Source organism: Budorcas taxicolor, chromosome 7 (genome assembly GCF_023091745.1).
Source record: "Budorcas taxicolor isolate Tak-1 chromosome 7, Takin1.1, whole genome shotgun sequence".
In the NCBI taxonomy this organism is placed as follows: domain Eukaryota; kingdom Metazoa; phylum Chordata; class Mammalia; order Artiodactyla; family Bovidae; genus Budorcas; species Budorcas taxicolor.
In genome coordinates this window covers 80598248-80611332 of record NC_068916.1, presented here as the reverse complement: position 1 = coordinate 80611332, position 13085 = coordinate 80598248, and the positions used below count along the sequence as shown (strand labels likewise).

Below are 13085 nucleotides of genomic sequence, written 5' to 3'. Positions count from 1 at the left end.
CTTCTACAGTGGCAGGTACGATGACGTGATATGATTTTCAAAGTAAGGAGATGTACTTAAATTTCATTTGTTAAAAAAGAACATGTGACAATACTAACTCATTTTTTATATACATTTAAAAGAGAGAAAATGTATAGAAAAGAAAAATTGTAATGCACAGGAAACATAGGAACTTAAAGACCTGAAAAGAACATACCAAATAGGGGTCTTAAAGAGAGGTCCTGTGTCAGGGGATTTTCATGATGAATCTTTCTGACTGTTAATTTCCACGTCATCCAAGCACATATTATACTGCTTGACTGCAGACTGGTCAATACCCTCTAGTCCAAATCCTTTGTGTTCATCTTCATCAATTTATTAGAAAAGAATAATTAATATTTACCAAGAAATAAAGTTGCTGATGACCTTGGTCTAGAGTTTCTTCTAGAGAAATGGAGAATGGTAGGGTAACCCTTGGAGATAAAGACTCACTCCCGGTATTACCCACATCCAGGCAGCTTGGCTGGGAGAAGCATTTGGAATGAAGCTGAGGGTGAGGCTCCTCAGACAACTTTGTCTCAGTCTAGAGAGGAGTTTCAAGGCACCATGAGAGCTTCCAGTGTGACTGCAAGGGCTACTTTCCCATCCTGGTTCCCGAGGGCTCTGGGAAAAGACAGCCAGCATGGCTTGAACGGGGTGGAGGGTGGCGGGGGTTGGGCAGGCCTCCTGCCTGGTCCCTGGCTGACCTTCCCTCAAAGAAGCTGCAGAAATGACTGTTCTACAGCCACAGACCAAATTTGGTGGCCCTCAAAGAACACATTCTACCGGGCCTTTTGGATGTCTCCCAGACTAGACTCAGTTTTGCAGAAAAGACAGCTACACAGCTGGTGATATTAACAAAAGCGTCCGAAGCAGGGCATTTCTGCAATCAGGCCCTGCCTATGGCAGGTCTGAAGCACTGGGTCCTCGAGGATAGCCCATTATTCACAAGAAAGCTGCTTTGAGTGATCCATATATGTGACTGAAATGGTAAATTCTATTTAATGTCTCTACAGGTAATATCGGAGAAGGCAATGGCACCCCACTCCAGTACACTTCCTGGAAAATCCCATGGATAAAGGAGCCTGGTAGGCTGCAGTAATATTCTAATTTTTAAAAATAATTTCAACACTAGCCTTATCATCTCTATTCCATAGTCAGTTCAGTTATTCCTAACCTTGCATCCTGCCAAAGACATGAAGATTGCTTAAGTTAACCATAGTGAAGGCCTAAAGAAGATTTAACAAGGTGCCAACTTCAGAGGGAAAAAGAAACAGAATGCAGAAAAGAACAGGCCGAGGAGTGACCGGCTGACCCTGATGAAGTGTGGCATGTATGACAAGGGAATAGGCTCTTTGCATCCAGTGCCCAATGGCTGAGGCAACTGCTGCCTTCAGTTCAGTTCAGTTCAGTCACTCAGTAGTGTCCAACTCTTTGTGACCCCATGAATCACAGCACGCCAGGCCTCCCTGTCTATCACCAACTCCCGGAGTTCACTCAGACTCACATCCATCGAGTCAGTGATGCCATCCAGCCATCTCATCCTCCGTCGTCCCCTTTTCCTCCTGCCCCCAATCCCTCCCAGCATCAAAGTCTTTTCCAACGAGTCAACTCTTCGCATGAGGTGGCCAAAGTACTGGAGTTTCAGCCTTAGTATCATTCCTTCCAAAGAAATCCCAGGGTTGAGCTCCTTCAGAATGGACTGGTTGGATCTCCTTGCAGTCCAAAGGACTTTCAAGAGTCTTCTCCAATGGAAACCCAAGTTAAAACCATAATTACATTTAAAATATCTCCAATGAAAATGAAATATTTAGGCATAAATCTAATGAAACATATACGGGACTTATATGTTGCAGATTTTAAAATGTTGACTTAAGAATTCAAAGAAAATCTAAAGAGTAGTAAGAAATACTGTGTTTATGGAATGGAAGAGTCAATATAGTAAAAATGTCAATCCTCCTCAAACTGACTGATTTAATGGAAGGACTGATGAAAAGAACCTAATTAAAAACTGATCTGAAGACATGAACGGACATTTTGCTGAAGATGCAAACAAGCACGTGAAAAGATGTTTACCATTATTAGCTGTTAGGAAATGCAAATTAAAACAATGATGAAATATCAAAATGGCTAACATTAAAAATAGTGACACCACCAAGTGCTGACAAGAATGTAGAGAAACTGGTTCATTCATATGTTCTTGAGAGGAATGTAAAATGGTACAACCTCTCTAGAAAAGAGTCTGGCAGTTTCTTGAGAAACTTAATGCACAATTACCGTATGATCTAGCGACTGCACCCTATGGCATTTATCCTAGAGAAATGAAACATTATAGTCACACAAAACCTATACATGAATATTCACAGCAGCTTCATTTGTAATAGCTAAAACTAAAAACAACCCAGATGTTCTTCAAGGGGTAAAAGGTTAAACCAAATAAGGAACTAAGTACTGATATGTGTAACAACTTGAACAGATCGCAAAGGAGTTACGCTGAAAAAAAAGGCAATCTCAAAACGTCATATACTATATGATTCATTTATATAACATTTTTGAAATGACAAAATTATAGAGATGGAAAACAGATCTGTGGTTGCCAGGAGTTAGGGAGCGAGAGGGAGGAAGGTGGCTGTGGCTATAAAAGGGTGGCAGGAGGTATCCTGGTGATAGAACTGTTCAATCTCTTGACTGTAGTGAATCTACCCCTGTAATAAAGGTACATAAAACTAAAAACACACATGTACACACACACGCGAGTACAGGTGGAACAGATGAAGTCTGAATAAGGCTGGTGGATGGTACCAATGGTTAATTTTGCGCTTGTGATACTGTCTGTAGTTACACAAGATGTAACCACTGGGGGACACTGGGTGGAGGGTGGAGGGGATTTCTACTATTTCTTACAATTGCATATGAACCTACAAAGATCTCAACATTAAAAGTTGTGTTTTTTTAAGTTTTTATAAAAGCCGTGGATATTATTTGCAAGGCTTTTTTCATAGAAGCGTCGCTAGTTCTAGGGGCCCAATTTGGGATTCTCAAAGCACTCCACTTTTACTAAGGAATGGTGGGGAAGAGAATAAAAGATTTAGCTTAGGCTTGGTTTCTTGCTACACAGGGAGGAATTTAAAAGGCTTGGAGAGAGAAAAGAAGATAGAATAGAGTAAGAAGTAAGTGTCTCTAAGAGGGGCTTGAACTCTCAGGAGCAACAGAAACCAGATAGTTTTGAGGAAATGTCACAGAATATATGCTCTTCTTCCTGCCTGAAACCCTGGAGGTGGGCACCCTGCAGACGCCCCTCACCAATTCTAGGCGACCACAATGAGGCGGGTATAGTGGTCTGTGGAAGAAGGATATGCAGAGAGGCCCTGGCAAAACACTCCTAGCCTCTGGTACCCACAGAACACACAGGGGCCTAGAAAATTCCCCCAACACCCTTTGAGAGGGTCAAACGAGTTATTTATTAATAGTAAAGAAGAGTTAGCCTGCCCTTCAGGGATCAGCAAGGGGAAGGGCAGCCTGTAGTAGAGGTGATACACACCCCATCTCAGAGAATCAGCAGTGCCAGTGAGAGCAGAGGTGAGATCAGCCAAGCTCCCTGGGTACAGTAACCAGGCCATGTTCCTGACGGGGTAGGCTTGCCATCTGAACACCAGGCACAGGCAATTCACCATGGCTTGTACCCAACAGGAAACCAGTGGGGGCACACAGCCTCCCATGAGCCCAGAGGAGCCCTCCCCAACACCCAACATCCACGGACACCATGGCGAAGACCAGGAGGAAAATGGTGATGTCACTCGAATCTTTAAGTTATCTGAATGAAAGCAAAAAGCATGAACAAGCTGAGTCCAATTAAAAGAAAATTAAGAAAGTTATATCCCTTCACATCCATGTCATTATGCAACAACTTGACTACAAGAATGACAGATAAAAAGGTGAACACAGAGGCCCTCGGTCCCCGGTCTTTGGCCCTAAGGTACTTGTTCCGTTACTTTGAGGGACAAAGAATGGAGGCAGAGACATCACTGTGCTCACCCGGAGTCAATGTGCCCTCCCTAAATAATTCAGTGAACAGCTCCTAATTGTCAACCACAGTGTCTGAAGATGTCCCCAGATATGTTAGAATGAGTATTTTGGTTTGTGTTTTTCCCCCTAAATTAACCATTTGGAAACACACATGAGAGGTATCAATTAAGTGGTAAGAACACAGTAATCACCCATGTTGGCACCTTTCTTTGCCAACGGAGCTGCTCATGTCAGCTAATTATTTCCTAATCAGTAATATTTATCTTGGCTCAGGTCTCCCAGACTCTCCTCCTCTCGGCAGCGGGAGGTGTCGCCTGCTGGCGCTCACCTGCTTGGACACCTTGGCCCAGGTCTTCTTCAGCCGGTAGATGGCACTTCTGTTTAAGGCTGAGGTGATTTCCAGCACGCCGTTGTAGTTGTGCAGGCACCGGCAGATGTCCGCCACCGCCACCCACTTCTCGATTGTGTTGGCTCGGGAGGTGACATCCGCGTAATTCATGATCTGGGAGGCCACCAGGTTACTCATCTGAGACAACGGAAAAGCCAAGAGAGGCCAGCTAAGAGCCAAAGCTGTTCATGCAGGCACAATACCTGAATCACCTACAGAAACGTTGGGAAAGTGAGTGTCAAGGGATGCGAGATCATGGTCCGTCTTTATTTCTGAGTGGCTTAATGGAGTCTTATTCAATGAAATGTATTAATGTATGAGTGCTTATTAATGTATATTTTCCTCAGGAGGAGGTACAACAGAATTTGCCCTGAGTGAACTGACAAGTACATATTTGCAATTTCTCCTTTGGGACATGGTCCGTTGTAGATATCAACCAGATCTGAAAAGACTAAAGTCTGTAATAATAACATTATTAACAATAATCATGCTCATTCTGAGAGTGAAGAAAGGAGTTGTTTGGGAGCATCTTGATGGGGGAAGAGGTGATTTTGTTAATCAGTAATTTTGATGAAGAAGTCATTTCCAAAAATTCTTGAAAGAAAGGCACAGGATGAGCTATTCCCCTGAGGAATGGCAGCCTTTGCAGATCAGAGGTTTCACTTCTTGGGGCCTCTCCCCATGTTCCCTGGGTCCCAACAATGTGGGGATAGTCACCCTAGAAAGCCTCAGCCATCACAGAGAAAGAAAACACATTTCCCTCCAATCAAATCAAATTCTAAGCTACCAACTCTCAAACCAGAAACGCTTTGTGCAGGGGAAGAGAACATTTTCACCTTCTTGCTGATTTTTTTTCCCACCAGCAGTGAAAGGGACCTACAGTTTCAAAGCTAAGTGCTATAACTCTATTAGTTAAGTGCAAGTTGCTCAGTTGTGTCTGACTCTTTGTGACCCCATGGACGCAAGTCCATGGAATTCTCCAGCCCAGAATACTGGAGTGGGTAGCCTTTCCCTTCTCCAGAGGATTTTCCCACCCCAGGGATCGAACCCAGGTCTCCCGCATTGCAGGTAGATTCTTTACCAGCTGAGCCACAAGGGAAGCCCAAGAAAGCCTATCCCTTCTTCAGTGGATCTTCCCAACCCAGGAATCAAACCAGGGTCTCCTGCATTGCAGGCAGATTCTTTACCAACTGAGCAATTAGGGAATCACCTATAAGTTAAAGCCAAGAGAAAAAAGAGGCAGCTTAAGAAGCTTAAGACTTAGAAAATGGAAAGGAAAAGGATAGAATAAGATTGATAACTAACAAAGGGAATATAAGATCCATAATTTCCTATCCATACACTAAATCTGATGAGTACACCCATTCTTTGATAATTCCATAGGTATTTTAGGTCATGGGCTTCCCAGGTGGCTCAGTGAAATTAAAAAAAAAAAAAAAATCCACCTGCCAAAGCAGAAGATGCAGGTTCAATCCTGGGTTGGGAGAATCCCCTGGAGAGGGGAATGGCACCCCACTCCAGTACTCTTGCCTGAGAGATCCCATGGACAGAGGAGCCTGGTGGGCTACAGTCCTTGGGGTTGCAGAGTCAGAGACATGACTGAGCACACACACGAGCATCTTAGGTCACAGGGCCTCCACAGGTGCATATTCATTAGATAAATTATTCTTTTACGTTGTGGGAACAGGAAAAACAAATAAATCAGTCTCCCTGACCTTAGGGTGGTGAGCCTGGTTAGGCCTGAAAGGTGGGAAGGTAAGCGGAAGTCAGACAGAATCAAGTAAATATCACACAGTGAGATGCAAAGCTAAGGGTGGGGGTGGGGGGAGCTTGAGAATTGGAGGCAGCGCAGGGCAGATGCTGGCTTCTGGAAACAGGTCACGCCTGCCCTGAACCCTGAAGGAGTGGGAGGAGCCGCGGCCTCCCATCCAAGCATCTGCGAAGGGACAGGGAGGGAAGGTGTGGCAGCGTGGGGGACTGGCTGGACAGCTGTGTGAGGAACTTGGGGGACCGTGAGAGACAAGGACAGGTGGGCGGGCTCCTGCAGGCCAGGCTGAGAGGCTGCAGCCGTATCAAGAAGACAAGAGGAAAGGCCATGGACAAAATGTCATCACAGACAGGATTATAATTTGATGGGCTTTAGAGAGAAGTTATTTCTGTGACACTGTGTGAAGAAAGGGTTGGGTGGCAGCGAGATGGCGTGGGGGTGGGGACTGGTGAGTTAGGAGCTCATGGAGAAGAGAATGAAAGGCCAAATCAAGGTTATGGCCATGGGAAAGGAGGGGAAAGAAGGGTCTGAGACATGGGTCGACTTAGGGCTCACTGGTATCCTGAGGGGTGAGCAGGGTGAGGAAGAACCGAAGGCTGAGTGAGTGAGCGGCTGGCAGGGCCATTACCCATGACCAAGAACAGAGAATAAGATGAAAAGGCAGGCTTGGCAGGTCTGGGAAGGGCTGGTGATGAGTTCCACCTGTGATCTGGATACAGCAGCCAATCAAGAGGCTTCAAGTAGAGACTTGTGGGTCTGGAGCCTGGGACCCACAATCTGGGACCCACAGTCTGAACCTCTGATTTGAGAGGCATTACATCCCAAGTATATGTACAACACAGACAACAACAACAAAAAAGGCTTATGGTCCACAGCAGGGCCTCTGTTTCTCCGAGAGTGATCCAAACGGGTCATGTGTCCTATCCTTTAGGAAGCAGCTGCATTGATGCTTATTACGTGATAACATCTAATACGCATGTACCCTCAGAAAACAGAAAAACTGTACTGAGAATTTGCACTGTTTCGCATTTTGATTCTGAATCATTTACTAATTTACCTACAGGGTCCCTGGCAGTCTTTTTTTTTTTTTAATTACCATTATCCCTTTTACTATAGTGTAGTAGAATTGAAACGGTAGCCTTCCCTTTGCCTGCATAGGCCTGAAGATACTCCAACATCTGTGGTTCTTCCACAGGACTAAGACCATTAGAATAGCACCAACAGGTAGTTGGAAGATATAAAAGCAACTCCATCTTACGGCTGCGGAAGAGTAGAGGAGACGAACCGACAGCTGGTTATCACTGCACACAGCCTCAGAAGCACTGTAATTATGCTCAAAGAGGTCCCTTCCCACCCTGGAATGTACTGGGACTGAATGTTCAGTAATAATGAAGAAGAGCTGTACCAAAACAGCCTTACTATCACCAGCACCACCAGGGGCCACTCACTTCTACAACAAAATTGATGGAATGTTAAAAAATAAGCTTAAATCTCTTCTATGAGTTCACAGTGATGTGATAACTTCCAGTTACCTTTCAGTGACAAAGTGCAGTCAGAATTAGTTGATCTACGACCATGAAGTAATGATGACCATCATAAAAATAATAGGAACAACCTATGCTTGAGAGTCCCTTGGGCTGCAAAGAGATGAAACCAGTCAATCCTAAAGGAAATCAACCCTAAATATTCATTGGAAAGACTGATGCTGAAGCTGAAGCTCCAGTACTTTGGCCACTTGATGTAAAGAGCTGATTCATCGGAAAGGACCCTGATGCTGGGAATGATTGAGGGCAGGAAGAGAAGCGGGTGAGAGAGGAGGTGATGGCTGGATGGCATCGCTGACTCAGTGGACATGAATTTGAGCAAATTCTGGGAGATAGTGGAGGACAGAGGAGCTTGGAGGGGTATAGTTCATGAGGTCACAAAGAGTTGGACACAACTCAGCAACTGAACACCACCACCTATGCATCACTAAGCATTCATGGGATGTGTGTACCATCAAAGTGAACCTCTTAGGACTGAAATGTAACTGGAAGTTATCACATCACTGTGAACTCATAGAAGAGATTTAAGCTTATTTTTTAACATTCCATCAGTTTTGTTGTAGAAGTGAGTGGCAGACTTCCTTTAATTTAGAGAAGGAGTCTGAAGACCCTGTTACTCATCTTCCTATAACACTCCCGCCCAAGGTTTCATTGTTATGGTTACTCACATCATTGAAGTGTTGGCTGGTTTTCATAATGTAAGGTGTTCTTTCATTTTTATCCAGCTTCATCCACCCCTGCCCAAGAAATTCTCTGAAAGTTCAAAGCAAAACACAAAATCAATTAAGTTTTTTAAGGATATCTATGGTCCTGAATAACTATTATGAATATTATATAAGTTAAACTTGACACTGCTCAACTGCTGCTGCTTCATCTCAAATGAATTTTAGCCCAATTCTACTGTTTCACCACTGGATGCCAAAAAGAGAGATTTTTCGGTTTTCAGCTTTCTCTTTTAAATGTTTGGAGTGAGTGAGAGATAGTCACTCAGTCGTATTCAACTCTTTGCGACTTCATGGACTATAGCCCGCCAGGCTCCTCTGTCCATGGGATTCTCCAGGCAAGAATACTGGAGTGGGTTGCCATTTCCTTCTCCAGGGGATAAATGTTTGGAACTGGGTCCCTATTAGGATCATAATAAAGGCTTCCCCGAAATTGGAAAACAATGACAAGAGGAATAAAGAGGTTAAGTACTAACTCAGAAACCAAGACCATTTCCCCTGGATCAGCTTAAAAAATCTTAAGGCTTAGCAGAAGGCTTAAAAAAATTCATCACTACCAAAAATATTAATCAGCAACAGCATGTTTTCCTCCACTTTGTTCTGACATTCTCCAGGAGAATGTCAATTCCACAGGCAGGGACTTTCCTTTGCTCTCCCCAGAGCCCAGAACAGTACACGTGGTAAGGGCTAAAAGAACAAACACTAGAGTTAGCACTTTGCAGCCTGGTCATTTGAGGAAGGCAGTTATGGCAGGGGGAGCTCAGCCTGGTGGAAAGTCTGTCTTCTAAATAACATTCCTGCTCCTTCATTTCACTCATGAGCAGGTCACCGGATCACAGCAAGCAAGGGACAATCAAGCTGGAGCATACAGGAATTATTTTGTCAAGGCACTACCAAAAATAACTTAAAATGAAATTACTCTGACAAATTCTCAATCCAGAAATGTTGACTGAGTTCCTGGACAAGGACCTTTGTCCCGTGATGTGGATGGTACTACTGTTCCCGTCCTGCAAGGCCGTTGTATACAAGATGTGCTAACTCCATGGAGGGAAATAACTGGTACATGTTCACAGTGGCACAGAGGGGACAAGGAGGAGAGGTGAGACGCATCCCAGGAAGAGACCACAACACCCTCAACCACAAGGGTCCAGGCTTTGCTCTTTCTCCTCCTCCATAGAGGTCATGCCCCCCACTCCTGAATCCTCATTGCACAGGAGGGTCGTCAGGAGGAAGGTGAAGAGGCTCCTAACTCAAGTCATCAAATAGTTAACGGGTTCATCTGTTCAGCCATGGGGCCACATTCCTGTTTTAAATGGCAGATGCGATATATTTAATTTTTTTTAATTGGGGTATAGTTGCTTCACGATGTTGTGTTAGTTTCTGCTGTACAATGTAAGTGAATATGTATATTCAGCTATATGTATATATACAAGCCCGCCCTCCAGGACCCCCTCCCCACCCACCCAGCCCTCTAGGTCATCACAGAGCACTGAACTGAGCTCCCGGTGCTATAGCGCACGTTCCCCTAGTTCTCTGTTACACACATGGCAGAACATGTCAGTCCCAATCTCCCAATTCATCCCCCTCCCCTCTGGGTCCACGTCTGTTCTCTGCACCTGCGTCTCTATCTCCACCCTCCAAATAAGTTCATCTGTACCATTTTTCTAGATTCCACATATATGCATTAATATATGATATCTGTCTTTCTCTTCCTGACTTACTTCACCCTGTCATGGATAGGTCTACAAGTGCTGAAAGAGGAGGCGAGGATTAAGACAAACGCATAACAGAAAAGTCTGCAGGAGCATGCCTAGCCCTGCTCTTTATGCCGCTCTGACCTAGCTGTAGCTCTGACCCCCCCATCCTGCTACGCCAGAGCTTCCATCATCACGGGTGCCCTCTTCTCTACATACGACACGGACCACACTTAGACCTCTTGCTCAGCCCCTCCCTTGCCTTCCACTTAGCTATGATTTCACAGAGGATTTGGGCCAACAGTTGTTATTTGTCCAAATAGAGGCTTTGTGTGTGGACCTGCTGGAGGCGGGCGGCTGAAAGAGCCACCATCCTCTATACATGAGGCAATGATGCTTGTTATGTGACAGCGTCCACTCGGCATATACACACTCCACACGTGCTCTGTGCCAAGCACTGTCCTGGGAATCTACCTTGCTGCGGAGTTTCCATGGTCAGCAGTACTTGAAGATTTATGGATGTGGCTGAAGAACTGCCGTGGAATTTACAGCATGGACCCAACATCGTGTTTCTCAAAGTATAGTCCTGGACCACACAGAATTACCTGGAATTCTCATTGAAAATGAAGTTTCTTGGGCCTCAGACCTACCAGAATCAGAATCTCTGAGGGAGGCACCAAGGAATGTACGTTTTTTAACAAGTCTCCCGAATGATTTTAGGCAGTGAAGTCTGAGAACCACCGTTACAGCTGCATGAAAGTTTCTATAACATTCGAATGCGAGTAGTCAGAGAAACTCACACTCTCTGTTTAACTGCAGTGCATACAGCAACATAAGAGTGGCCATCTTGAGAGTCTCCAATATTTTTGTATCGATATTTTCAACATAAACTGGAACCCAAAGACATTCAAGTGGGTCCAAACCGTCATAAGATGAAAAGCCACAGCTCTGGGCACACACATGGGGTTGTGGCGGGGTGGGGGTGGGGGGCGCTGCGGCCGTGGGTGCACACTCACTCGTAGGGAATGCTTCTGAAAACGACGTGGTCCAGGAGGGTTATCTGCTCAGCCAGCTCCATGGCCGACAAGGTCTCGAAGCACTCGGCCTTCGGACAGTCTGTCTGCAAGAGATAAGGGCAGGGAATGACACACACCTAGAAGCCAGGTGCCTGTCAGCTCACTGCAGTTGCTGGAGTACAAAGTCCACCCCGGATTCCAGCTCTGAAGAAAATGGTGGAGAGCTCAGAGATATCAGGCAGCAAAATTAACATCACGGATCATGATGTTAAACGCCGAGCCACATCTGTTCCCTTTCACACAGTTTCAGGGATAGAACATATAGTCCGGACCCCAGTTACCAGCTGTGGGGACAGTGCCTGCCTTTGCGAGGTTAAATCTCACATATAATTAATTGTGCAGGATAAGACTATGGCTCAACTTACCAGCTGAATTATATCCTCTAGTTTTAGGTGGATGTCATCTTGATCATCTTGTGAAAGGGCCCTAAAAAAAGTCAAAATATCCTCCATGAAAAGAACATAGACAGGCCAGGAATGAAACGACAAAAATGCAGTTCAGTTTCCCCCAGGGTGGAAAGTCAGAGGGTTTGGGTCTACGAGACTGCGGGGACTTGAGTTGAAGACATGGGGTCCAGAAAACAGGAAAATGCACTTGTTAAAGGCAGAAGAAGATCATCAAGAGCGCTAACTTATAAGAAGGAGTCAACCCATTGTACACAAAAGTGTTGTGTTAGTCACTCAGTCGTGTTCAACTATGGGACCCCACAGATGGCGCCAGGCTCCTCTGTCCATGAAATTCTCAAGGCTAGAATACTGGAGTGGGTAGCCATTCCCTTCTCCAGAGGATCTTCCCAATCCAGGGACTGAATCCAGGTCTCTTGTACTAAAGGCAGATTCTTTACCACCCGAGCCATGAGGAAAGGCCAAGGTTGTAAGTAAAACACCCAGCGTGAGAGCGAAGCAGCGGGTGACCTGGCGCTTTGCCTTACTGCGAGGATCTGTGCCAGGAATCCGGGCGCCCTGCACCGCTGGCAGTCAGGGTTTCTAACAGGCTGAGTGCTCCGTCCACATTCCTCCAGCCCCTGCCCTGGCCCCCCGCCCCCCCCGCACCACTGGTGCTGAGGCAGAAGAGGCAGAGCTGGCCTCTCCCCAGGCACAGGCAGACCAGAAGCTCAGGAGAGTTTCCAAGTATCAAGAGTTTGAACAATGCCAGGCAGAGACCAGCAGGTAAACTCTTCCCTGTTGCTTCCCAGTTGGGCTTTCCCAAGACACATTTGGTCTTGTATCCATCCCCAAACTCGGTGTTATTCAGCTGTCAGCCAATATATTTTTGATCAGCGACAAATGAATTAAAAGAATTCCTAAGTTAAGGCAGGTGCTGGTTTCAGAGTGAGAGTGACACTTCATGTCCGACAGGAGTTCAGAGTCCAGGGTTATATAATCCTGATTATATATCAGAGATCCTGATTATCTAACTTTTATCTGGGCCAAACATTTTAGGTGTCCTAAAATGAAGGCACAATCCTGTCTTAAAAGTATTAAAAAAACTTAAACACTGCCCAACTGTGTAGCCTGTCTGTTGGAGGATGCTAGTTTTAAAAAGCAACAATGATATGATATTCTGTTGTGTTCTGAATGGATTAAAACAAAACTATCACCTTAAAAATACAAAATCAACTGAGGTGGGTAACTGTATGCCCATTATGTGCTAGGAACCTGCTAACCATCTGACACACACTCTCTCCTGTATCATAAAAAGTCGCTTTAAATAAAGCTTTATTATATCCATTTTATAGATAAGGAAACAAAAGCTTAATGAAATGGACTAACTGGCTCAGGGTTTGGTCCAGTTTGCTTCCCTGTTGCTCTTGCTTGTCATGAGCAGGCTTATGAAAGGCATTGCTTCC

General features: G+C 45.1%; 1 protein-coding gene across 1 annotated transcript in view; it reads right to left on the bottom strand.

Annotated features, from left to right (window-relative positions):
* The window catches only part of RASGRF2 (Ras protein specific guanine nucleotide releasing factor 2), a 248628-nt gene that overhangs the window by 5214 nt on the left and 230329 nt on the right, over positions 1-13085 (bottom strand). The window contains exons 20-23 of the mRNA XM_052643635.1: positions 11602-11662; positions 11177-11280; positions 8413-8497; positions 4373-4570 (exon numbers count right to left, since the gene is read on the bottom strand). Of these exons, the coding sequence (XP_052499595.1) occupies positions 4373-4570; positions 8413-8497; positions 11177-11280; positions 11602-11662 (448 nt within the window). The remainder of the gene's footprint in view (positions 1-4372; positions 4571-8412; positions 8498-11176; positions 11281-11601; positions 11663-13085) is intronic.